The sequence below is a fragment of the Cucurbita moschata genome, unplaced genomic scaffold (genome assembly GCF_002738365.1).
Source record: "Cucurbita moschata cultivar Rifu unplaced genomic scaffold, Cmos_1.0 Cmo_Scf00021, whole genome shotgun sequence".
NCBI classification, from domain to species: domain Eukaryota; kingdom Viridiplantae; phylum Streptophyta; class Magnoliopsida; order Cucurbitales; family Cucurbitaceae; genus Cucurbita; species Cucurbita moschata.
Window position 1 is genome coordinate 1880646 of NW_019268537.1, and position 25868 is coordinate 1906513.

The following is a 25868-nucleotide window of genomic DNA, read 5'->3' on the forward strand; positions in this document are numbered from 1 at the left end:
TTTTTTTTTTTTTTTTTTTTTTTTGCAGTAATTTTGCTCCACGGTCTTTAATCCATAGCTACAAGAGAAGCTTCAATGGCTTTGTGGCTAAGCTGACTGAAGCCGAAGCCAAGAAAGTTTCGGGTATATTTCAAGGGCTCTCTTTATTATGAGTTTTTATTTATTTATTTATTTTTGTGTATTTAAACTCTGGTTCAGAAATGGAAGGGGTAATTTCGGTATTTCCCAATGGAAAAAAACAACTCCACACTACAAGGTCTTGGGATTTCATGGGCTTCTCCGAACAAGTCAAGAGAGTTCCGGCGGTGGAAAGTAACATCATTGTCGGAGTATTCGACAGCGGAATTTGGCCGGAATCTCCTAGCTTTGACGACGCAGGATACGGTCCGCCGCCAGCCAAGTGGAGGGGTCGCTGTGAAGTCTCCGCCAATTTCTCTTGCAACGAGTAAGCTATATATATATATATATATTTTAAAATTTATTTATTAACTTAGGGTCTAAATGGGATTTTTTTTTTTTTTTTTAGTAAAATTATTGGAGCGAGATCATATCGGAGTAATGGTAAACATTTAGAGAACGACATCAAAGGTCCAATAGATTCGGATGGCCATGGGACGCACACAGCATCGACAGTGGCTGGAGGGTTAGTTCGGCAAGCGAGTATGTTGGGTCTCGGCCTTGGCACGGCAAGGGGTGGAGTCCCATCAGCACGCATTGCTGCTTACAAAGTATGTTGGTCCGACGGCTGCACTGACGCTGATATTCTTGCTGCATTCGACGATGCCATTGCTGATGGTGTTGATATCATCTCTGGCTCTCTTGGGGGTTCGAGTGTGAAAGATTACTTCAACGACTCCATAGCCATTGGATCTTTCCATGCAATGCAGAAGGGAATCCTCACGACATTGGCCGTTGGAAATAACGGGCCAGAATTCACAACCATTGTGAACTTCTCGCCGTGGTCGTTGTCGGTAGCCGCTAGCACCACTGATCGAAAATTCGAAACTAAAGTTAAGCTTGGAGATGGACGAGAATTCAACGTAAGAAAATTAATTAATTTTTTCTCTCGTAAAAAGATTATGAAATTAAATGAAAATATTTTCATTTGGTTTATGAAGGGAGTCAGCGTCAATACATTTGACCTAAACGGAACACAAATTCCATTGGTTTATGCGGGAGATATCCCTAAAGCTCCATTCGACAGATCGGTGTCGAGGTAAATTATGAATTTATTTTAGAGAAAAATTAAATAAATAATTGAGTGTAGAGGTGAAATGACTAATTTGACCTTGGAAAAACAGAATGTGCTTCGAGAACACAGTGGACAAGGAGAGGGTAAAAGGTAAAATTGTAGTATGTGATTCGTTAGCCGTTCCCGGCGGAGTTGTGGCCGTAGAAGGCGCCGCCGGAATTATAATGCAAGACGAATCCCCACAAGACGATACCAATTCTTATCCATTGCCTGCTTCTCATGTTGGCCCAAAACCTGGCGCTCTCATTCTCTCTTACATCAACTCAACCAGGTAAATCAATATTTAACCTTAATTTATTTGTATTTTACCCTAATTGAATTTTACCCAAACCGTCAAACTCGAATTTATTGTTAATTTTAAAATATTTTTTTTTCTTAGTCCATACATATATTTATTTTATTTTTATAATTAACTCTTTTTATTATTTATTTTCAAATAATTTTAAACTAATTAAAATATATCTTTTTTAAATATATTAAATTAGGCCGTAAATCTTAATTAAAATTTTAAAATTAAGTTACCAGACTTGTTTGAGTTGAAAAATTTGTAATTCCTATAATTGGGTTATGTCTAAAAAAAAAATATCTAAACTCAACCCGCTAACACCCTAAGTTTGCTAGTAGAGTTGTGACCATTTTTACGGTGTAGCTCAGTGATCGAACCACAATTTGTCACATAGTAAATTTTATATCTTTTTAGAAAATATTTCAGTTTTTTTTCTGTAACAACCTAAACTCACCGCGTTTGTTAGGAGAGGTTTCCACACTGTCGTGTAAAGAACGTTTCGTTCTACTCTCTAACCAACATAGAATCTCACATTTTTCTTGCTAGAATAGAGCCGTAAAAAAATGGGCACAGCCCAGCTATCGGGTATTAGAACACGTTAATAATTACATACATGATGATTTACAGGGTTCCAACAGCAAGTATAATGAAGAGCAGAGGGAGAAAACGTAATAGAGCCCCTTTTGTTGCATCATTTTCTTCAAGGGGTCCAAACCCAATAACCCCCAACATTCTGAAGGTAAATTAATTAATTTAATTTAATTTAATTTAATTTAATTATTATATTATATTAATTCTAAATGATTTATGCAGCCGGATATATCAGGGCCTGGCGTTGAAATCCTGGCAGCATGGCCTTCCACAGTGTCACCCTCAGGAGCTGAAGAAGATAATAAAAGGGTTCTTTATAACGTCATTTCGGGCACTTCCATGGCTTGCCCGCATGTCACTGCCGCCGCCGCTTATGTTAAGTCCTTCCATCCCACTTGGTCTCCGGCTGCTCTTAAATCAGCCCTTATCACAACAGGTAATTAATAAAACACAGCTCCCCATATTTTTCACTTTTTTTTTTATTTTTTATTTTTTTTTATTTTAAGAATTATTAGCTAATTAAAATAATTTTTTGAAATTACCCGGAAATTACATTTTTTTTTTTATGTTATTAGTGTATTTAAATTTTGATTTTAAAATTTTAAAATGTATAATTATATATTTTAATAAATATAAACTCGATTTATTTATGAAAATAAATATAAATTCATTTATCAACTCAATGGGATTGGTTGGATTGTGAATTTATCTAGGTGGGCCGAATTTAAATAAATAAAAATTTTATAAATTCAATTGATTTATAAATTTTTTATTGAATTAAATCAAATGTTCCTAATTTTTTTAAAAATATTTTTTTTAGGACACAATTATATATATATACATTATTTTTTATTATGTATTCTTACCAATCTAAAAAAAATAATGGTTAATTTTTGAAAATATATATAGACATTTTACTTTTATTAATTTAAATAAATGAACTCTGGTCTAAATCCTCAAAATTATAGATATATTGAATTAATTATAGTCATTCTCGCCCATGCAAATCAAAATATAAGCTCTCACTAACAGAAGTTCATAACTGAGCGGTGAAATATTAATTTTTTTAATTAATGGATTTAGATTAGATATTTGGAATTCAAATCCAAACATTAAGTTATTATTTAATATATGAATGCAGCATTTCCAATGAGCCATAAACGTAACCCAGACGGCGAGTTAGCATACGGCGCGGGCCACATAAACCCACTGGGCGCAGTCCATCCAGGCTTGATCTACAACGCTTCAGAGACCGACTACGTGAAGTTTTTATGTGGTCAAGGCTACTCCACCGAGTCGCTCCGGCGACTCTCCGACGACAATGCCTCTTGCTCAGCCAACAATTCCGGCACAGTTTTCGAACTCAACTACCCATCCTTTGCTCTTTCCACGAACGCCTCAAACCCCATCAGCCAAGTTTTCAGAAGAAGAGTCACAAATGTCGGGTCGAGCTATGCGACGTCGTATAAAGCCGTGATAGTTAACCCGTGGAGGGATCTTAAAATTACGGTGAAGCCCTCTGTTCTTTTGTTCAAGAGGTTGGGAGAGGAGCTAAGCTTTGAGGTTAGAATTGGAGGACAAATTAGGAAAGGTGTTGAATCGGCGGCTTTGGTGTGGGATGATGGTAAGCATAAAGTGAGGAGTCCTATAACCGTGTTTAATGCTAATCTTCACTCTTTGGATTAATTAAGGTTCTAAATTATTAATTATAAGATTATTTCATAGCTTAATGATTGTTAAATTTGTTGGGCGAAAAGACGGATTTGACCCTTGTGTGTGTTGTGAATTCTTCTATTGAAGATGCACATTTAAGGAAACCTTCAAATTCTCTCTCTCTCTCTCTCACTCTTGTCCATTTGACTTTTTGGTCAAAGGTTGTGTTAATTAGTTGGACCGATAGTATGAAATTGTGTTCCGATTAACCCATTGAACGTGTAAAAAAATGGGTATATAGATGAATTGAAACTAGATTTGAATTAGAGCGATTTTAAGATATCTTATTCTCAAAATCGCTCTAATTCAAATGTGATCTCGATTCATCTATGTACTATTTTACTCAAATATCATATGTATAATAAATAATAAGTATTTTTATTAACTTTTGTATATAATTTTCAAAAATATTAATTTTTCAACATCTTAAGGATTAGTTACTAATCACTCGATCTCAGGTCCATTGTATACACTCAACTTGCTGAGTTATTTGATCTTTTGACCAATAATATATACTAAACTATGAGATCACACATCGGTTGAGAGGAAAACTAAGCATTATTTATACAAGTGTAAACTATCAGACATATTTTAAAATTTCCTAAAAAGTACGTATCTAGTGATGACAGGTATACACAAATTAATTGAAAAAGTGAGAGGACGGTTAAATTCAGTTAGGAAGGAAAGGGGAGAGAGAATTAAATTGAGCATTAAATTGTGGAAACCTACAAATTAAATGCACACATGAAATCCCTCAACAGTTCCCATCTTCTTCCTTCCTCCTTTAAAATCCCAAATTTTCTCTGCAAAATCCGCCATTGAAATCCCACCTTCAACCTCCAATGGCCAACACCAGCAAGAAGAAGAACCTCATGAAGTTCCCTTCCATTTTCAAATCCAGAGCAGGACAGCCATGGCAAACCACCGCCTTCGATTCTTCACTCTTCACCAACTCCTCCGAATCGCTCTCTGCAACTAACTCCACCGCGACGGAGATGGAGTTGACCGACGGCGAAGAATCACTCGAGACAGTGGTCCGCGGCGCCAGATCGGAGAGGCTCTTCTTCGAACCGGACGACACGAGCTCGATCCTCGAGAAATCGAAGCCGATTGAGCCGATTGAATCCGAAGCGTTGTTGTTAGGGTTTAAAGAGAGCTTGATTGTGTCGATCGAGTCGGAGAATCCGTACGAGGATTTCCGGAAATCGATGGGGGAAATGGTGGAGAGCCATGGTGTTAAAGATTGGGATGGATTGGAGGAGCTCTTGGGATGGTATCTGAAGGCCAATTGGAAGAACAACCATCGCTTCATTTTTGGGGCTTTTGTGGATTTACTCATCGATGTTCTTCATGCTTCATCTTGTTCTTCCTTGAGTTCTAATTCAGATTCTAACTATTACACATGCACTGAATCTTCTTCTTCTTCTTGTTCTTCTTCTTCTTCTTGTGCATCGACTCTGAGATCGCTGGATCGATCATCCATTCCAAAGGAGCTTGATGAAGAAGATGATGATCATATCACAGAAACCGTATAGAATTCCAGATTTCTTCCTCACTTTACTTCTTTTGGGGATTGTATATATATATATATTGTATTCTATACATAGTATTGTAGTTAATTAAGCCAAATTGGATTGTAATTGAAACTTAAAAATGTCAACCAATTATGTATATATTAGGTGTCAAATAGTGACCTATCTAGATTATTAAATTATATGATGCTATATTTTAATGTGCCTTATATTTTTTTTTAATCTAAGTTTGTGGATGCTCGTATATGTATCATTCTTATATTTTAAAATATTACGATAATAGTTCTCGTTTATAGGGTTTATAGGTTTAATGTTGGGATAGATAAAAGATTAAGCTTATACTAAGCTAATACACATACATATAAATACACAAGTTCAAGCTGAGTTTGTGTAGATTTAATTCGACACGTTGAAAGTGCTTCTAGAAACTCAACATTTTCATTCAAATGTTGGAAGTTTCCATTGAGAGCATGGTTACTTTGATGACAATTGCCCTACATAAATCGAATGGGTACATCAATTGATTTTGAGTGCTCTAAAGATGATTGTAACGGTCGAGTTCAATTGATAGATATTGTCTTTTTTTTTGGGCTTTTCTTTCTTTTTCAACTTCCACTCGAGGTTTTAAAACGAGTCTGCTGGAGAGAGATTTCGTTCCCCACTCCAGCCTGTGTGATCTCACAATCCATTCCCTTAGGGGGCCAGCGTCCTTGTTGACACACCACCAGGTGTCTAACTCTGATATCAACTATGAAAGTCCAAACCCATCACTAGCAAATAGTCTATTTTAGTCCGTTACATATAGTCATCCGCCTCATGATCTTAAAACACCTATTGCTATGAGAGGTTTCCACACCCTTATAATGCTTTGTTCTTTTCTCCAACTAACGTGGGATCTCACACCCTACCTTTAATGTTTTTTAAAATTCACACAACATTAAAATTAACGATCAACTACTTACATCATCATCGCAACAAAATTTAGAGAATACAAACTTGTACAATTTAGAAAATACAAACTTGTAGTAATGTACTAACCTTTGTTCTCATTTCCATTGAGGTGATACACTGTAAATCTACATAGTGAAAGACAGAAGCTATACTGATTCAGTTTAATGGATGGGTTTGGTACAGTTCAATCCTTGCCAAATCTCATCATTGCATGAGTTGCTAACATCGCACATCTGCGAGTCATTTCCAAAACTCGACCCACCATTGGTAACTTCACTGTTTCTCTATTCAAAAGTGGTTTCTTATTCCACCTGATGAACAGTTCCATATTCAATTATCAGATAATAACAGAACAAGATCGTTTGCATAATTTTAAAGCGAGTTGCTCAAATTTTCAAGGGTTACAGCACAATTGCAAACAAGAGAATGATAAAAAAGCAGATGCCATTCAAGGGAGTTGTTAGGATCGCACAACAACGCACACACTCGATCTAGATGAACACAAAGAACAGGCAATGAGAATATCGGCTAAAGAATTTGTATATGACTTCATGGATGGACAGAGAATACAAATAATACTACATTCTCGAACCTCCGTTGATATATATATATATAAATATATATGGTTTAGCTTACTATATATACCTTAAAGATAGAGTCATCAACCATTAATACTACCTACCACATATATAGTTTTTCGGATAGAGTCATCTACCAATATAACTACCTACCACATGTACTCTTTACTGTTTATGACAATTTAGTGTTTTTAGGACGAGACAAAGCTATTTACAATTTACCAAATATAGCTTTACTATATATAACCCGTTAATTAATTCAAAGGAATGAAAGGGTGATCGGCTAACATACCAGTCCTCATGACGAACTATTTTTCCTTCAAGAACATACAACTTGATGAGGGATTCCAAATCTATGTTTCTTCCCAGAAACTTGTAGTGTTGCTTATTATCGACTGTAATCTGTGTTCAAAGTTCTAAGTTCTTGTCAAACTATAAACATTAATAAATTGATATGAGAAGAACACAATAGTGCTTGCACTAGATCGTGCACCTCGTGTTTTCCAGGGGAAATAAGTTTCTCTTTGACACTGTATTCCACAATTCTTGATTCACTAAAGACCTGAGTACAAAAAAGAATCATTCCAACTGCAACAAAAAGGATCAAGATCCAGCAACACAAAAGGCTTAATACACTACTTAGATAAAATTTCATTTCTCATTTTCTACTCACAAAAGATTCAAATCCTTTTGACAAGCTCCATTGATATGTTCATCTTGGATCAAAGTTCATATATGGAAGTATCGGTCATTAATAAAAAGTTCATATAGGAAAGTGTTGACAATATTTCTTTGAATCAACATGAATCGGACATGAAGACACATCCAAATTAGAATATAAACTTCGATTACTTATTTTATCAAAAGTTTAGACATCACAAGAACCAGGAACAGACATGATACAATGATAAGAGTGGGACTATGAGATCATTCATATAATGAAAGTTGAAATTCAAGGCTTTCCTTATAGTGAGAATTTGGTGTCCAACATATGAGCAGTGTCTCTAATGTATCACTTTGATGCATTGAATAATGAACAGAAGTATTAAGATATGTTATCCGCATCTATTAATTTCCTTGTAACCGAGACAAAATTTTGGATGAAAGGTTCATCTTAAATGATTTGATCATCGCATTCATATCAGCAATTTCAACGCAGAGAAAGATTCTCTCCTCCAAAACCGAAACAAAGTTGAGTGAACTTTCAATTGTAAACGTATATGTTATATGTCAAAATTAAATGAACCAGTTGCGAAAAGTGGAAGTGATAAGAACCTTGGACAGAGAATAAAATGCCGATTTGATTTCCTTCACTCTGCAGAATCGAAAAAAAGAGCAACTTTTAAATAAACAATCATGAGTTACTACAAATGACACCTACTTGTAAGAAGAAGAAAAAAAAAAAAAAATACAAGCTACTCGTCGTCGCTAATGATCTTTCAATTGCTTTTTCAAATATATGAATCATAAGTCAGCAAGTATATCTTCTAAAATCCAATCCGACAGTGATTACCCGTGAGCTCTCGTCAGTGGATCCTCGAATGAAGCATCGGCAGCGTAGATTTCAAAATCCCGAGGCGTTGCAGAAGATCCATAACTAGAAGGTTAATCCATTGTTCAAAGACGTTAACAACGAAACCAAACTACCGTCTCGAAGCAAAAACACACACAAAAAAGGTTAAAAAACGAGAGAGAATCAAGAAGGAACTAACAGATTGAGAATATGAGGCATGATATCGTCGGCAAAACGCTTCGTCGCTTTCAAATCGCATGCCTCCTTGCTGCTCGCTTCAATGGTTGGATCCTCTGTGATTTCACCATCTCCCAGCATTTTTAGGAACAGCAACGAATCCTATTATAGAAGGATTTTCCAGATTCTTTCAGATAAAGTGAATAGAAGAGAACGATAAAATAAATATGCAATTGAGATGTGGAAGAAAGAACTTGATGATTACCGGAGCGAGTGTGGTTCTTCGAGAATGCTCCAATTTTCTTCGCTGCGAAGCAGAACTAGAATCCTGAAGAAGCTCCACGACTTCATTTTGAGTTGGTCTTCAATGGCGCGCAACGTGGCCACTCTTTTGGCCTTTCAAATTTAAACTCCTACTTTTCAACTCTCTCCGCAAAAATTATTTATATAAAAAATAACCCATATATATATATATATATATATATATATATATATATGGATATATGTATATATGTATATGAAGACTTTTCTTTTTTATCTAAAAGAAATTTATTCCCATATAATTTCTCATTTCCTATACATTAACTCAAAAATAATAATAATAAACATACCTTTGTAATTTATCTTAAAAAAAATACTTTATAAAATTTTTAATAATACTTTTAAATTTTTCTAAATATAAAATTTTTAATAATACTCTAGAAAGTTTAATTATTTAAAAATACAAAATTTTAAACGTAGCATTAACACCTTTTATCTATATATATATATATATATACACACACACAAAATAATCCAACTAGAATGACAATAAATAATGAATTATAACTCTATGTTAAATTATTCACACCCAAATCAATAAACCACAAATTGGGGCAACTTAAAACAACTATTAATTAAAAAAAAAAGATCATTTATTAAATTTGATTCGATATTATAAGTGGTATTATTTTTAAGAAAAATTAAACTAATGAAAAACACGGTTAAAAAGATTCAAACTCCAACTAGAATTTATAGGTTATATTCAAATTTATAACTCATCTCACTCGTCGAAGATAACACATGAAAATTTTTCCGGGAACACTTTAATTATTAAGAGAGCTTCACCGTAGCCTACCAAAGCAAGAGAAACCGCCACATCACACGACATTAAATCTGTTTCCTTTAAAGAAACATAACCAGTGAAGAACTAAGCATGCTCTCGAGAGAATATTAGAGAAATTTGAACTTCTGACCCTTTTATTCAGAAACTTCTCTGCTTCTTGAACTTTAGTTGAACTATGCTTAAATTGATCATCGATTATTTACTTTTTAATCTTCGAATTAAAAAAAAAAAAAAAATTGCATCCTTGGGATGGAATTTCAAATTGGTACACACATCAATGGCTTTCTGAGCTTGATATATAAATACATGAATGGCATCTTCACAGAAGAAAAAGAAAAGAAAACTATAACTTCACGTAGTGTGTTCCTTCCTATATATACATTGTAGAAAGAAAACTAATATTAACCAAAAACTATCCAACCCATCAATAAGGGGAAAAAGGCAAAGAATCAAAACAGGGAAGGAACAAACTTTGCAAACCCAAGGATGCTAAAACTCACCATGCCAATCTTGATGCTACAGAAGAGACCGTCCCCGAAACTGCATACCTACCGCTTCGGTTCGCTCAAGTTCTTCCCCTCGAAAAATTCTCCGAGCATTCTTTCGAGATCTTCTGGCTGGTACCTGACATACTTTTGGGGATTCTTTCCAACATCAACTAGTGGCCTGTTACAACAAATGCAGATTTTAAGCAAACGTGACGAAATATTGTTATGAGCAGTTCTATGTGCAAGCTGACCTGCATTTTTTTCAACAACAACATGCTACTCGATTAAAACTACAACTAATTTCAAACATGCCATAAATATTTCAATAACATCTATGGGAGAGATGAGGGATACACACCCAAAACGTTTTAGGAAGGATCGGTATGCAGGAAGTAAGACTTCAGCAACCGAAAGTCGTAGGGACTCCCGCAGCTCAGTGTCGGGAACTGCCCATTGAGATTGTCTTTGATGTAGTTCCTCAAACTGCATATTGAACGTCTTGAACCTGGTCGAATAATAATACTCCAATTACAATAAAAGTATTATAAAAGATGAGTGAATTGATGACAGATTTAGTCACACAAAGCTATCATGACAGTAACCTGTCTTTAATAAGCGCCCTAGAAACTCCGCTACTATTTCCTCCATCTATACCAGGTACGCTGCCACCGCCGGATGAAGTTAACCCTTGAACAGAGAGGCATTGCAAAATCTGCAAGTTACCGTTACCTTATCTTCAGTATGTAATAAGACAACAGGGTACAAGTAAACTAAGCTTTAAAGAAAATTCACAAACTGTGGACCCCCGAAGACGATTGGTGTTAGGGGGTTTAGTAGCTTTGCTTCTCTAAGAAGTCTTTAGCTTGCAACGTTTTAATTATCGACAAAAAGTATGTGTTTTTAGTCATTACATAAATATTTGATCACCTTTGACCAAGCATTCCTTTTATACTGATTTGCATGTTGCTGTACGACCCTCCTATGTCTCTGAACCCAATCGTCCCCGAGCAAATCCTTGGCTTCAGATCTAAAAAGACAATCATTAAATAAGTAACAAGTTTGCACAAGTAAACAAGTTCTGAAAATGGCACGTATGAAGCATACCTGCGAACAGATCTAACTATATAGTGAATATTGTTCATGAGGAATAGGTGAGTCAAAGCAGGATCTCTGTAATGCTTAGATTTTCCGTCCAAATTAGATTGAAGAGCCTGCATAATTTGCATTGTGACAGTGGCCAGTTCTGAACTCGTTTGACCACTCTCTTCAAATTCTTGGAAAAGCTGCTTCAAGGTTGCTTGATAGCTGAAAATTTTTCAAGTGGAAATTTGTGGATCAACAAAAGCACAAGAAGAAATTGACTGATCATCATTATGAATAAGATTAGACTCTCAAATCATGCATAAATAATCAAGCAATATGCATCACAATGTGAATTCCTAAATATACCCAGAAATTGGCATAAGATTTACTTACTCAAATAGAAATTTCACATAATTAATCACATAGCTTGTTAAAGGATGAACAGTTCCATCTAACACCGCAGTTTTTGTGGCATCTTTTTCAACAGCTTCCTCAAAATCACTAAATGTATCCTTAGCTGTCTGTGCAAGCCGTTTGGTCAAACCCGATGCAGATTCCTTGATCTCACTGCACGCTTTACCCTTGAAAATTGTCTCAATCTGAATGAGTTTAAAATGTCAATCAATAACTGGATACAAATATACAGTAGGTCATTGGAAAGATAAAAGCTTAAAGACAAATATATAGTAAGCTGGTTGTTTGTGACCGTGCGCCGGTCTGGGCTAGTCATTGAAATTATAATATAGCAAGGAAAAAATTAAAAGGAAATAGCAAGGTAATAGCCATACCTCGGAGTGAAGCTCTCGCATTATTTCATACATGTCCAAAAGTACAAACAACTTTTCTGGTGACCTCTTGCTTTTTGCAATCGCCTCCCCGAAACTAAATAGCACAGACACACTACTACCTGTAACCTCAGCAAATGATTGATCTTTAAGCGATTCAAGGCCTTCAAATATTTGATCACAAACTTTTCGTTCTCCAGCAAACAACAGTTTAACCTGTGATTAAGCATAATATTTATTTGGAAGCTACAAGAAAAACTCATTAAACCTTAAATATTATGTGCTTACTGCAATACGCATAAAATGAATCCAGTTCCCAATTTTTGCCTCTAAAACCTCCCATGCCATCTTCTGGACATCTTCTTTGCTAAGTTTTTCAACTCCCAATTTCCGTAGGCTTTCTTCCATAACGACTGAACGGGTATCCCTGGGAAAAAGAAGATATAGAGATAAATTTCTCTCATGCATGAATTTTTTTCTTAGAGATGGCTGACAAAGTAATTTAGGGAAGATGTTTGGGTAGGGAGTTTCTTTTCCGAGATTATGTTCCCAGATCTTAGTACTCTTGTCGTCTCTTGAACCATACTATTTTTCCTTCAAGAAGAAATGTCGATGATGTAGAAATAGATAAGTTTCTAAATTGGGGTTTTTATAAGCTCATTCAGATATGGTTTGCCCTTCAGCACACCAATATAAGAATGAAGATGCAAAGGAGCACACACAAAAAAACAGTTAAGCCACATTTACAGTTACAAATAGTATTAGAAAAATGGAGCTTCATACCTGTAGACTTTTAAAATTTGTTGTTGATGACCGGCTTGAACCATTTGCAGTGATAAATCGTGTAGCAGTGGCAGAACACGTGGTGGTATGAGAGTGGGAGGTGTGTAGACAGCATTCTCTAAGTTATTATCATGATGTGCAGAATGATGATTTGAGGAGGGATTCTTTCCACCTGAATCATGACCAGGAGATTCTGAAGATGGTTGCAACGATTTTGGCAGGCAATCGAAAAGACGTTCAGGCTCCACAGGTTTGCTGAATTGCCCCCAACAATATTAAGTACTTAACGCGAAAACATAAGCTCCAGTAATATGTGCTACCCATATAGAGAATAGCAATAAAAAATATAGAAAAATAAAATAAAATTAAGGGGAAAAGGTTAACTTTTAGAACCCTTCATACCAAGTTATCTTTTCTCATTTCTGAATGCATACAAACCGTCTGCTAAAGAAGTTAACATAATTTTGTAATTCATCAATTGCCCTAAGACAACCCTCTAAATCCTCATGTGTCCCTTTCATGTATATTTGCTTCTTTTTTTCACTTGAAGATACATACTTTTTTATAATTGTTTGCAACCAATGAAAACTAAAGATAGAAATCGATAGAATATCCTCCCCCATAGGCATAGGGACTTCTCATCCCCAAGGCCCTTCGGCTGTTTCTTTTGACATTTTTGACTATGAGTATAACAGCCCAAGCCCAAGCCCACAACTAACCGATATTGTACTCTTTGGGCTTTCCTTTCGGGCTTCCCCTCAAGGTTTTTAAAACACGTCTGCTAGAGAGAGGTCACACCCATGTAATGCTTCATTCTCTCCCCCAACCAGTATGGGATCTTACAATGTGAACAGAAAGGTGAAAAAAAAAACATGGAAATGGAAATCAGTGAGTAAGATTTTGTTGTTGTTTTTTTAAAAAAAATAATGAAAAGGCTAACAATCACAGAGAAAAATGAAAGAGATTTCCGGTGGTTTTACAACTAACTTTTTGTTTGAATAGGAGAAATGCTTTGTATTTCCGAAAAAAAAAATCATTAGTCAATATAAAGCATTCTTATCATGTATGCAGAATTCTACCAAAAATAAATAAATAAATAGAAACCTGTAGGAAGATAATAGCTGTCTGAACTCATCTTCCAGCTTTGAGATGGCCTTTGCAAGCAGATTATTTGCCTGGTTAAGCACTACCTCGTTGCCCTTAAAACCTTTATGGCCGCTAAAGAATTTGATATTGTTTCTTAATAGACCAATTGCCCCGAGATAACTTTCCAAATCCTCATGTGGCCCTCTAAGTATTTTCGTCTCTGCCTGCACACCAGAACAATAGTTAATAAGCAAGATGCAAAACAGGTCATACCAAGACACATTCAGAGGTATGTCCAGATCTTCAACATTAAGACCTAAGTAAGAATTCTCCTGGACTATTACAATTTTTAACCAGAAATTGTTACTTACTAATTGAAAGAAATTCTAATGCATAAAAAAATGGTAAAGATTAATAACACCACTATTAATTGTTTCTCATACTCTTGCTTCTCAAATTCTGTTGCTAATAGTTCGTAAGTAATACATGCCTAAACAACAGAAAAATTCTAAACTACCATGCATGACCAACTGTGCACGCATCACTTGATTCACTCAGCTAAATCAAATTGTATATAAGGTGTCAAAAAAGGCTAAATGAAGAGAAATTTCAATATAAAGGTTCAAAACCTTCTTTTTTTTTTTTCTTTTTTTTTTCTTTTTTTTTTTTTCCGGAGCAAGAAGACGTTTTTGAACCTGCCCAGGATTCAAGAACTATAAGGAAGACAGGATTGTGGTTACATCCCAGGGAAACACAAAGGTAATTGGTAGGGAGAGCACCAATCTACACAGCTATTCCTTACCTGAGTAGAATTTTTTTTTACCATCAGCAGATTAAAGATAAATCCTCAACAAATCCCATAGACATTCACGACAAACTAACTTGATAAGGACGTCAACAACCACAAGGAATCGGGATAAAGAATCAACTTGCTTATACCCTAGTGGCAAAGATCTTATCCAGACTTACTATCAACCGAAACAACTGACCTAAGACGCACACAATATCTCCTCTTAATCCCAAACCCCATCCTCGGGAAACTTCGTCAAGAAAGCCCCAATGGACGTAGATTTCTCAAAACCAAAAGGCACCACTCATTGGTAATTAGATCCTCATTCATAACAAACTTTTTATAATCAATTTACATTTCAAATAATATAGTTTCGAATGGAAAAATAATTCATCATTAACAACGTAACTCTTTTGCTTGTTTCTTGGGTATGATTGAAGGGTAACCCATGCATCTTTATTAAAGTCTCTTATAAGATTTATTGAGTACAATAAGGGCCAAAATACACACACACAAACACAGTTTCTTGCCGTCATATTATTTACGAGAAACTAAATTGAAAGATATAAAAGAGTTGTAGGTTTGATGAATAGCAAATTCAGCAGCTTTTTACTTCTCTCATATCACATTGGACATTAGCTTTCTAGGTTTGATATTCAGTTATACTTGGCATCATTTCCCTCATCAACCCAACCAACCATAATTAGTACATTTGGTATCAGCTTCATATGGTTGTTGGTTACGGATTGAAGCTTTTTTTTTTCTATAACAAAAATGGGTTTAAGATTTCTAAGCTCGTACAAAACTAAATGGATGCAAAAATAAGCTAGTGAACTGACAAACTCGAAGTATCAAAAAGACCAACCTGACGAGAGAGATCAAATTGTGCTAAAATAACCTCCGCAGACTTCAAAGTCTTGTCAATGTTCTCGTGAGCTTTACGAATAGAATTGGTTCTGATCTGCAAAATCCCCAAAATAATTAAAAATCTAAACAGTAAGAATCAAGGACAGAACCAAAACACCACGAAAAATACGGGAAATAGACAAACCAATGATCGGGCAGACAGATTAGACAAAAACAACAACAACAGCAACAAAAGGCATAAACGGAAAAACCCGGATCTGAAGTTCGATTCTCAAGAGAACAAAGAAGAGAAACCAAAATGGCAAACAAAAACGAACGATTCTCGCATAGTAAAAAGAGAGTCAACCGATTCAATTGGTCGGAATCAACCAAGAACCTCGTACAATTTCTCGACAAGGAAACATTTCGTCATCCTCCCCCAACCTTTTTCGAGAAAACAAAACCGAAAGCGAACCGTGTAGAAAGCAGACCTGAGTAGGGCGCATGGCGGTCTCGAGAGCTGAAAGACGGTGATCAAAGGAGCCGAGTATGGAGACGACGTTATCAGTAATAGTTTGGCTCTTCTGCAGTGATTCTCTCATCTTCGCCGCTCTTTCTCTCAGAAAATCATCGCCCAAAGTTGCAGGCACCCCCATCGTCGGCTTCTCTCCGTCTTCCTCAGGTCCCCTGAGTTCTCCGAGATCACTGTAGCGAGAGAGAGAGAGAGAGAGAGAGAGAATCAAATTTGATGGCCTTGAAAATGGAAGAAAATGGAGAAGTTTGACATTAAGATGGTGGGCTTTGACAGGTTGTATCGTATCTGTGCAACCGAACCATCAGGCATTTCTTCTTACAGACAAAGTCTTCTAGACTTGCCTTGACCCTTTTCCATTGCTTTCCCTCGTTATTTATTTATTTATTTATTTTCATTTTCTTTTTAATTTTGTGCAATGTCCTACAATCTTTTAATTACTAAATTTTATATATTACACTTATTTTTTAAATTGTCTTCTAATAAATTTGAGGATAGTAAAAAAAAAATTGAATAAATTCATCATTTATTTAATATTTTTCTGAGGTTGTTAACTCCAAACTTTCAATTTGATTGCAATTTTAGTTTTAAAAAATTTCAATTTTACCTTTTTAATAAGTTATTTTTTAAAATATTATTAAACAATAAATTTTGATAAAGTATTGCCTTCATTAATTTATATACTTTGGTAAAGTTATTTTTGTGTAAATTTTTATTTGATCGAAATTAATTAGTTTATGAGAAAAATTTAGGGCTTTTTGTTAAAATTAGTAGAAACTATGGTAACATTTATTAAATTTAGAATTTAATGGGATGAAATTATAATTTTTATGTTTAAATTAATATAAATAATATTTTACACAAAAAATGAAAATGAAATATGAAATATTATAACGGAAAAAGAAAAATGAAGCGCGAAGCATTGGATGAACGACACTTTTCTGATCGTCATCCATGGAAGCTCCTCCCGAAGGTTACCGCCAAAACGTTGCCATTTGCCTCTTAAATTCTTCCAAAAACCTTATTCTCCAAACCTCTCTCTCTCTCCACTTCTCCACTTATAACACTAACCTAACCTTCTTACTATTAATTAATTTTGGACTCGTTATCGGTCAAGTCAAATACGACTCGTCTACTAAACTCTTTGATAGCTTGAAGTAGCACACAACTCAACTGTTAATGAAACTTGTTGTCTCTAACTTAGCACATAGGACGTTGATCTAGGGTTCTATGAGGATTATTTGATTGAAAATACTCAACAATCTCACCTCACAACAAGCTCGTAAGTATAAACTAATATCATACATCATGTGTTTTAATCATCTACTTCTAACATGCTCACATCTTGTACGTGCATTCACGATTATTATTGTTTAACTCAAGCCACGTTTACATACGCTAAACAATGGCCAACACTTTACTTGAATATAACAAGTTAAAAGTTGTTTATGAACTTTGATATGCTACTTGATCAACAACTCATTCTCTGTCATAACTTGCTCATACTACGGTAATTTTAGACTTATATTTAATAACTTCAAAGGTTAGTATAGGTCAATATTAATTAAAAAAATAGGTCAAAATGAGTAGAACATGAAAAATATTCAAATTTGAAGACATAGACATAAAATAAATAAATAAAAGTTAATAACCTATTTAAAAAATGAACAAAGAATATAAAGGAAAAACAAGTTTTATTTGGAAAAGAAATTAACATTTTTTATACACGGTACATCAAACAGAGTATTCATTATGTAACAGTCATCATCAACCCTCTAGTTTAAATAAGCATTTCTTATGCTTTTTTTCATCATAATTATTTTAAACTAAAAGTAAGAGGGTTTGTTCAGAAGTATGATTCAAGTTTTTACCAAGGGAAAGTTGCACAACAACGCTGACTTGGGAGAAGAGAAGAAAATGCTTAACTTCCTCATAGCTTTGAAGATAAGCGGCTCAAGCAAGCTTCAATTGATCCATGTGGTTCGTCTGTTGGCACATACACATCATGCTCAAACTGCACCACAAAAATAACACCACTCATTTCTTTTCTATGTCTGTGGTAAAAAGTTAAGAACGGACAATTTAGTTTCACTAGCGTGTCCAACTCACATACACTCGGCCACTCCAACACTTGTTACACAATGGATGTGCCAAACACTAGTTCGCAATTCGCATATAGGTCAACATTTGTTAAACAAACTACACTTGACTTTGAATAAATCTCGAGAACAAAATACATCAACTCGTTTTTAAGCATATAAATGCATAGCTTAGAGACTTCAATTTTTCTTCTATAAATATAATATATATTATAACAAATGTGTCCTTCATGTGTTCGTGTCATGTCATATTCGTGTCTCATATCCATATTCATATCGGTGCTTCCTAGGTAAGTAATAACTGGTAATTGACGCATGCAAGATATGAGATTATGTTTCAGATGGCAAGTTCACTATATATGTTGGCCTGATGGTTGCAGAGTTGCAAAGGGATTACCAGACAGCAGCCTAAACCTCTTCAATAAATACGGAAAAGGAAAAGCTAAGCTCTATAAGCAGACTCTTACCTTAACGATACTCCGATTATCTTTTGTTGATATGTTGGCAGGTAAGAAGTGGAGATTTGGCATTTTCAGCCTCACTGATGATATAACATGGACCCTGAAATAGTGGAAATCCAAAAATCATTTTTGGAGAGATTAGAACATTTGTGGAAGTTACTGCGATTGGGCATTCCCGTGTTTGCGTGTGCGTGTGCGTGTGCAAGTGGGTGAATGAGAGAACGAGAGAAAGACCTGCTGAGGACATTCTTTGCCATTTCATAAAGAGTGTATTGAACAGATGGGCTATAAACTCCCTCTTTTGGAGGACCAAAGAAGGTGTCAACTAACAGTTTTTTCACATCAAGGTATGTTTCCGTGAAGTAACACTGCCTTTTAGGAATGCTATAGAGAGAATCAAATGAATACCTGCATCGAAGTGTATAAATTTTGTTTGTGAAACCAAACAGAAGCAGAAATACTAAGAAATTATTGTTCTTCTATCTCTACAATAATAAAGCAGAAAAACCAGAAGCTATTTGAGATGTGTCTTATTTCTCAGTCAAAAGTCCGGTCGATATAGAAAATATACCTCCATGAAGCAGACATCTCGGTGGCCAATATCCTCTCTCGTGTCTCAGGAAGAGCTGTGTACCTATCCCTATGAAATCGCTCGAAGCCCGACTGCTCACATGATGAAGTTTAGAGAGAGAATCAGTAGAAACATAAGATATCTAAGCTTGCATGTACAAGTAGCAGGCTTCCTGAGATTATTGTCTGCTATGTATTCTACAAGTTGATCAACTGCCAACTCTTCGTTAAAAGGATGTGTTACCCCAGGATACACCATCCTCCTCGAGTTAGATCAAAGATAATCATGAAAGCTAAGTAATTTAAATTAAATGGCTTTCAGATAGTAAACTCAAAATCAGAAAGATCAAAGATCATGAAGAATTCAGGGTATATCAAAATCCGACACTTGATATTTCTCAAATTAGTTGCTCATAATGCCTGAACCGCAAGGAGAATCTCCAACTATATATGGACACTACTGCATGCCCTTGGATAATTTCAGGGTACTTCTCTTTAAGTTTAAATAGATTTGGATATGAAGGGTGGATTTCGGTTTCGAAATATTTAATGCTTATAAAGAATAAAGAGAAAATTATGCAAAACAATTATTCAAATGAGGTAGACCATGCAGACGTGCATTAATTTACTAAAATGAGAAAGCAGTAAATATGCATAACTTAAGCTTGCATGAAAAAGATTGTGGAGATCTATTGTATTTAGCATCGAAAAGTTCATAAACAAAGAACTTTGTGACAGGTATATAAATAATAACTTGGCCGTAAAATGGAAAAAGAGAAAAAGAGTTCAAATGGGTTTTGAATATGTATTTAAAAGAGACAGCCTTACTTGAACGCACATGATTTGTTGTATAGGTTGTACAAATGTGTCCTTGAGTTCTAAAAATATGTATCTAAAAGAGTAGGCTTACTTGAGTTGTCTTCAGCACAGATAGTCCCTCTATACCAGAGCTCACTTGTAAAACACCCGACTTCTTAAATATCACCTCGGTAGTGTGCTTTTCAGATCCAAGTTTGAAGCCTTCAATCAAAAATCAAAATTAAAGAGAGAAAAAAAAGGATGAAAGAAAGAACTCTGGAAACAAGTGGCTATTATTTAGATTCGAAAAAATACCCACCTGCTCAATTTTGTTACAATAAACTAAATAGGTCTATCATAATATGTGCATTAAAGCAAGAGGTGCAAAGAAAATTTTACTGGAATAAGTCATCTGCTTCATAAACAAAAATCTAAGATACAAAATTTCAATTCTAAGTTATTTTTTAGAGGTACATAATTTAAAATTTAGAACTGGAAGACCAAAAAGAGGAAAGGATGTCAAGAATTTTGCACTCTCATAAAAACTAAATATATGGTTGTATGCATAATATTCTTTGATATCCCTCGAATCTAATTATCTATAGTTAGGCGAACATGAAAATTTCAAATAATAAAATTTTTCTTGTTGACTTCACCACCAGAAGACTCTCATCAAGAATCCAAATCCTTTTTTTCATCATGGGAGGAGGCAAGAGAAGAACTCACTTGAAAAGGGGTGCAACAACTAAAGTTCACTGAGTTCACAATCATTTAAACTCCTTATAAAAAAATGTCATTTAAACTCATTCGGAGATTCCAATTTGCAGACAAGGAAAATAATTTTAAGTTCTTTAAACTAAATATTTCAACATCGAAAAGATTGAATGTAATGATAAAAGTTGTTTTCGGAAAAGAGGTTTCTACAGTTCATCTATAATAACTAAAAGAATCATTCACTGGTCAGGCTTTGCAATGATGAACAGCTAACCATGGTTGTGTGGTTGACCATTGACAGATACACGCTCCCACGACTTTTCTGCAATCTTCACTATCGTGGTAGTAACCTGTAAAATGAATTACACATATTGGAGAACATCTCTGAATTTATTAACTTTTAGCACCGACTAATAAAAAAAATATACCAAAGGACGTGCCAATTAATGTATTAACTTTTAGCACCGACTAATAAAAAAAATATACCAAAGGATGTGCACCATGTACCAAAGGATGTGCCAATTAATGTATTAACTTTTAGCACCGTCTAATAAAAAAATATACCAAAGGATGTGCACCATGTACAATGACGAGGGAAAACGGATATGAGCAGAAGAAAAGAAGAAAAACGAAGAAGTTCGAAGGAAGCAGGCAACGTCATTTTCTGGAAGTCGGTGGTACATAGAAGTTTACTCAAGTAGTTCATGCAGCTGGAGAACATCTCAAGGGGGCATGTTGGTATGAAGAACAAACAAAATGCTATGGACGTATTTGATGCATGTTCGTATGACTGAACAATTTTTACCACTTCAAGAGAAAGATTTTTGATTCAGAAAGCAGGTAGGTAATCCACCAATAAGAACCTCAAGTTAAGCAGAAAAATCATCACTAATAATAGGAGCTTGACGACACGACATTTTCAAGAATTGTCCACCATTTTTCTATAGGGCTAAAAATGAACTAGTCCAAACTGCAAAAACAATGATTCCACCTGAACAGCAAAAAAACTTATGTGATCTTTATGAAACCTGAGGCGTATCAAGTAAAAACAAGAACAATGAGTTCCCAGATGGATCTGGATTGTTCAGTGATACTTTTTTTCTTAAATTTCTGTTGTGTGAAAAGATCTGCTATGGTGAAGGCACAAGCCAAGCTAGCTACAATCAGCAAAGTAATATGACTTTGATATAGAAGGGTATGGATCTTGCAACTTCCAATAAAAACATGTGATATTGATATTCTAGAACTGATTAGATGATCAAGCAAGAGTTTTGAAATGGAGATAACTGTTTCTTTCAATACTTACCCGCTCCGTATAATGTGTATACCTAGATATGGAGCGAGCAAGAAGTCATTTCTTCTTGATGTAATGTGAGTGTGCTGGGTAGATAAAAGATAAGCCCACTAATGCCGCTAACTATGTTGAATTTACACCAATTAAAACTCCCACAAAACCACAACTTCTGATTTCACACAAATCTATTTACAACTTCAACTGTTGCCAACCTCCACAGGTGTCAATTACGATAAGAGTATGAGTAATAGTATTAGAACCAAAAAAGAATGGGGTTTACCTGCTTGTAAGATAATGTGAAGTGCTTAGCAAGAAGAATTGCAAAATCCTCCACTGAAAGTTGATCAGAACATTCCTTGGCTTTTGCGTATACCTGAATGAAATGAAATCCATTAACTATTAAGTGTAAAGCGATAAACAGTAATAGAATTTAAAACAATAAGAGTATGAGTAATGGGAATAGAACCAAAAAAAGCAAACGTGATCCACTACGATTATGACAGAAAGGTAAAAATAGTCTCTCGTCAAAGAATCCCTTCCCACCATGTTTTCCTTGCGGCTGGACTAAATAAGGCTGTCGTTAAAAAATCAATATTCCCATCTTTAACCACCGCAATGTCAAATTAATCCTTCTTGTTGTCATTAAAAAACTTAGACTATTTTGGCGCTTTGCTCTGTTTTCCAAACCCTGTCTTCAAAAAATTTCCGCTGATGACTCGTTATTCAAATTTGGTAACAATTTCTAGATAAGAAGTTGCTCAATTTCACAAATATCTATAGCCAACATACCTATACTAATTTACTTGAGATAGAGGTTCAAATCCCCATACTAACAAAAGAAAAGTTGCTCGATATTCTTTCACTCAAAGCATCAACCCATATCGATCCAATAAAGTAAATAATAAGGGCAAGAAAAGAAGAAGAAGAAGAAAAGAAACAGATCGAGCAGAGCAGAGCAGAACAGCAGAATTATTTTCTCCTACGATTGCAAATCTCCAGATCCTGCGCGACTGGTCTAAGTTGAGCAATAAAAATTTTAATATCTACATACCAAACCTGAAATGAACAGATTCTACCACTAACTATTACTTATGCAACAAATAACTCAACCAAACAGCCGGAATTAAGGAAAAAGAAAAAAAACGCGCGCGCGCGCGCCCCCACACACACAAAGAAGAAATACTACTCCTCGCTTTTCTGTTCCTCTTCCTAGACTCACACAATCAGGTTCACAAGAGACACAACAATCAGATCATAAGTGCAACAATGAGTACATTAGAAACAATTACAGTGTTCTTCATAGTATCGGTTGCAACGATGTCGGAATTATCATCGCTGACGTACGCGGCGGCGCAATCGGAAAGAAGACTGATGCCGACGTTCCATTCAACGAAAAACTGGCGGCCGTCTTGGTTCCGCCAAACCCGAGCCACTCGCACTCGTTCCTTGCCGTGCCTCTGCTCGAAGTTCAAGCCGTTCACTACAACCACATCATCATCGAGCGCCATGAATATGGCCGGAGATCAGATTTGTGCTGTTGAAGGAGTTGATTTGACAATGATTTCAAAGATGGATTTAGCAGAAGAAGATCAGAACTTGTTTTTCGGTAAAGAGACGTTCACGAGTTGGAGTAGTTTATATAGAAGCACCATGGATCCACGCTGATGCTTATCGGTAAAATAAAAAGCGCCGATCTTTACAATAATTACTTTTTAAAAAAATTAAGCTTATAAATGTTTAAAATTTTATTTTTAAAGTTTAAAAAACTTATTTTTATTTTTTTAATTTGACTAGAAATTAAATATTTTCAAGATATAAATCAATTTCTTACCTTTAAAGTCATTTTTAATAATTAAATAAATTATAAAACAAAAATAGAAACAGAACGTCGTTATCTTATACGGGTTATAACATTATAAAATTATAAATAAATTAAAAATTAAAAATTCACCGTATTCTCGAAATCAAATATACACAAATTTAAAAGTTTAAAAATTAATTTTGTAATTTAACCAAATTAGTTCGTTAGGAATATAATAATATTAATATTATTTATTGTATTAAGAAATCTAATGTTTATATTTTGAATTTAGTTTAACCAACATAGCTGGCCAATCAAAATATTACAATTGGATTAATATGATTAATATTTTATATTATTATTATTATTCCTTTTAATGATAAGTTTTCCCTTCTAAGTTTGAATTGTTTTAATTTGATTAAATTTTAGAATTTCAATGCAAAAAATAAATTAAAATAAATTCAGAAAATTATGTTTCCAAAATCAATCATGTTTGTTTTGAAAAAAAAAATTATATTCCTTTTTTTTCCTTTTTTAATTTTAATTTTATTTGATTTATTTAATATTCCAATAGATTTTGGATGGTTATTATTTAACCTTTTATTGCAATGTTTGATGCTTACGCTAAAACAAAAGCGAAAGCGTTGATTACGTAATTTATTTTTAATACATAAATAAATTAAATAAATATTTTACATAATTATTAATATAATGACTGTGGGCGCTGGTTTTATGAAGCTGTGGGAATGAAAGGAAAAATAGAAGGGTTTATTTTTTTTATTTTAATGGATAAAATATTTAATCTGTTCGTTGAATAAAATACGACGACGTTTCATTTCCTATACATATTTTTTATGAATGGAAATAAATTATTATTATTATTTCTATGGATTGTTCATATTTCGTTGCCGCTAGTTTTAATAAATAATAATACAAATATCTCCACGAACAATTTAATTTAAATAATATTAAATTTTGCATAAAATTTTGAATTAACTATGTGAAAAGCGTTAAACTTTTACGTATTTTTAGTTTAAATCCTATTAATTTTGAGTCAATTGTAATGCCTATGTAAATATGAAAAGGTCAAAATTGTCTATTAAAAGACATTAAGTCAATGGTAGATCTATAAGCATCAGAAAATCAAAGATTATGAAAAATATCATCAGACAGTGTTGATTCAAGAAAACCAACAAAATCAAAAGTCAACCTAAGTAAACCAACAAATATGATTGATCAGAAAAGTATTAACACGTGGAGGAAATTATATCAAATCAAATCAAATCAATAAGTCAATGGTTGATCCAAGAAGACAATCAATCATGCTGAAAAATATCGTTGAAACTCCCAAGTCAAATTTACATTCAAGAAAAAGAATGAAATTAAAAAAATTATGAAAAGAATATTGAAATTAAAAAATTATGAGTTTGCTAGTACTTTCCAAAAGCCTATTAAACTAAACGTAACACTAATGGCAAGTTTAATAGTATTAATTAGGTACTTAAAATTAAAAAAATTATAAGAAACTCTTAAACTTTTTATATATTCAAATATTTTTAATTTTATGTCAAGTAAATCATTGAATTTTTAAATTTTGGATCGAAAACTTCACTATTTTTTAGTTTATAAAATTAATTTTTTATATAAAAGAATATCTTATTTTAAAAAATATTGAATATGTTGTAGATCTATTATTTACAACTACAAAAACTCGATTGTAATTTAATTTGAGATCAATACTTATTGAATAAATATTTAAATAATTGAAAACTCGTATATTAATATTATAATTTAATTGGAGGACAATAATTATCGAATAAATATTTAAATAATTAACCTATATATGTATTAAAAAACAATAATTTCACTTAAAAAAAAAAAAAAACTCTACTAATTAACGCTTTTAATTGACCCAGGTCAGCAGGTTAACTGTTTTTTCTTACCATTCGCGCCGACAAAGCTCATTGATGCGAGTTTTTTTTTTTTTTTTTTTTTTTTTTTTTTTTTTTTTTTTTTTTTTTTTTTTTTTTTTTTTTTTTT

At 34.0% G+C, this 25868-nt stretch overlaps 5 protein-coding genes across 5 annotated transcripts in view; 2 read left to right on the plus strand and 3 right to left on the minus strand.

The window, feature by feature from the left end:
- The window catches only part of LOC111458626 (cucumisin-like), a 4698-nt gene extending 757 nt beyond the window's left edge, over window positions 1-3941 (plus strand). Inside the window, exons 3-10 of the mRNA XM_023101389.1 lie at window positions 29-123; window positions 199-445; window positions 527-1040; window positions 1119-1216; window positions 1302-1523; window positions 2166-2277; window positions 2352-2565; window positions 3271-3941. Coding sequence (XP_022957157.1) covers window positions 29-123; window positions 199-445; window positions 527-1040; window positions 1119-1216; window positions 1302-1523; window positions 2166-2277; window positions 2352-2565; window positions 3271-3815 — 2047 coding nt within the window. The 3' untranslated portion in view covers window positions 3816-3941. The remainder of the gene's footprint in view (window positions 1-28; window positions 124-198; window positions 446-526; window positions 1041-1118; window positions 1217-1301; window positions 1524-2165; window positions 2278-2351; window positions 2566-3270) is intronic.
- Window positions 3942-4481: 540 nt separating this feature from the next.
- LOC111458580 (transcription repressor OFP13-like) lies at window positions 4482-5526 on the plus strand. The gene has a single exon (XM_023101329.1). It carries the CDS (start codon window positions 4685-4687, stop codon window positions 5375-5377), a length of 693 nt encoding a protein of 230 aa, XP_022957097.1. The 5' UTR covers window positions 4482-4684; the 3' UTR covers window positions 5378-5526.
- A 791-nt stretch (window positions 5527-6317) lies between these two features.
- Window positions 6318-8982, minus strand: LOC111458589. The gene is made up of 7 exons (XM_023101341.1): window positions 8859-8982; window positions 8616-8755; window positions 8417-8500; window positions 8179-8218; window positions 7397-7465; window positions 7196-7305; window positions 6318-6636 (listed from the first exon to the last, which is right to left on the minus strand). The coding sequence occupies exons 2-7, from the start codon at window positions 8732-8734 to the stop codon at window positions 6510-6512; spliced, it is 549 nt and encodes a 182-aa protein (XP_022957109.1). The 5' UTR covers window positions 8735-8755; window positions 8859-8982; the 3' UTR covers window positions 6318-6509.
- Window positions 8983-9925: 943 nt separating this feature from the next.
- Window positions 9926-16405, minus strand: LOC111458575 (exocyst complex component EXO70A1-like). The gene is made up of 12 exons (XM_023101320.1): window positions 16051-16405; window positions 15579-15674; window positions 13942-14147; window positions 12838-13092; window positions 12343-12481; window positions 12058-12270; window positions 11663-11868; window positions 11291-11491; window positions 11114-11213; window positions 10789-10898; window positions 10545-10691; window positions 9926-10364 (listed from the first exon to the last, which is right to left on the minus strand). The coding sequence occupies exons 1-12, from the start codon at window positions 16213-16215 to the stop codon at window positions 10247-10249; spliced, it is 1956 nt and encodes a 651-aa protein (XP_022957088.1). The 5' UTR covers window positions 16216-16405; the 3' UTR covers window positions 9926-10246.
- Window positions 16406-17768: 1363 nt separating this feature from the next.
- On the minus strand, window positions 17769-23671 carry LOC111458738 (uricase-2 isozyme 2-like). The gene is made up of 8 exons (XM_023101527.1): window positions 23317-23671; window positions 22308-22400; window positions 21008-21083; window positions 20132-20241; window positions 19223-19314; window positions 18886-19059; window positions 18658-18751; window positions 17769-18105 (listed from the first exon to the last, which is right to left on the minus strand). Exons 1-8 carry the CDS (start codon window positions 23533-23535, stop codon window positions 18022-18024), a joined length of 942 nt encoding a protein of 313 aa, XP_022957295.1. The 5' UTR covers window positions 23536-23671; the 3' UTR covers window positions 17769-18021.
- Between the last annotated feature and the right edge of the window lie 2197 nt (window positions 23672-25868).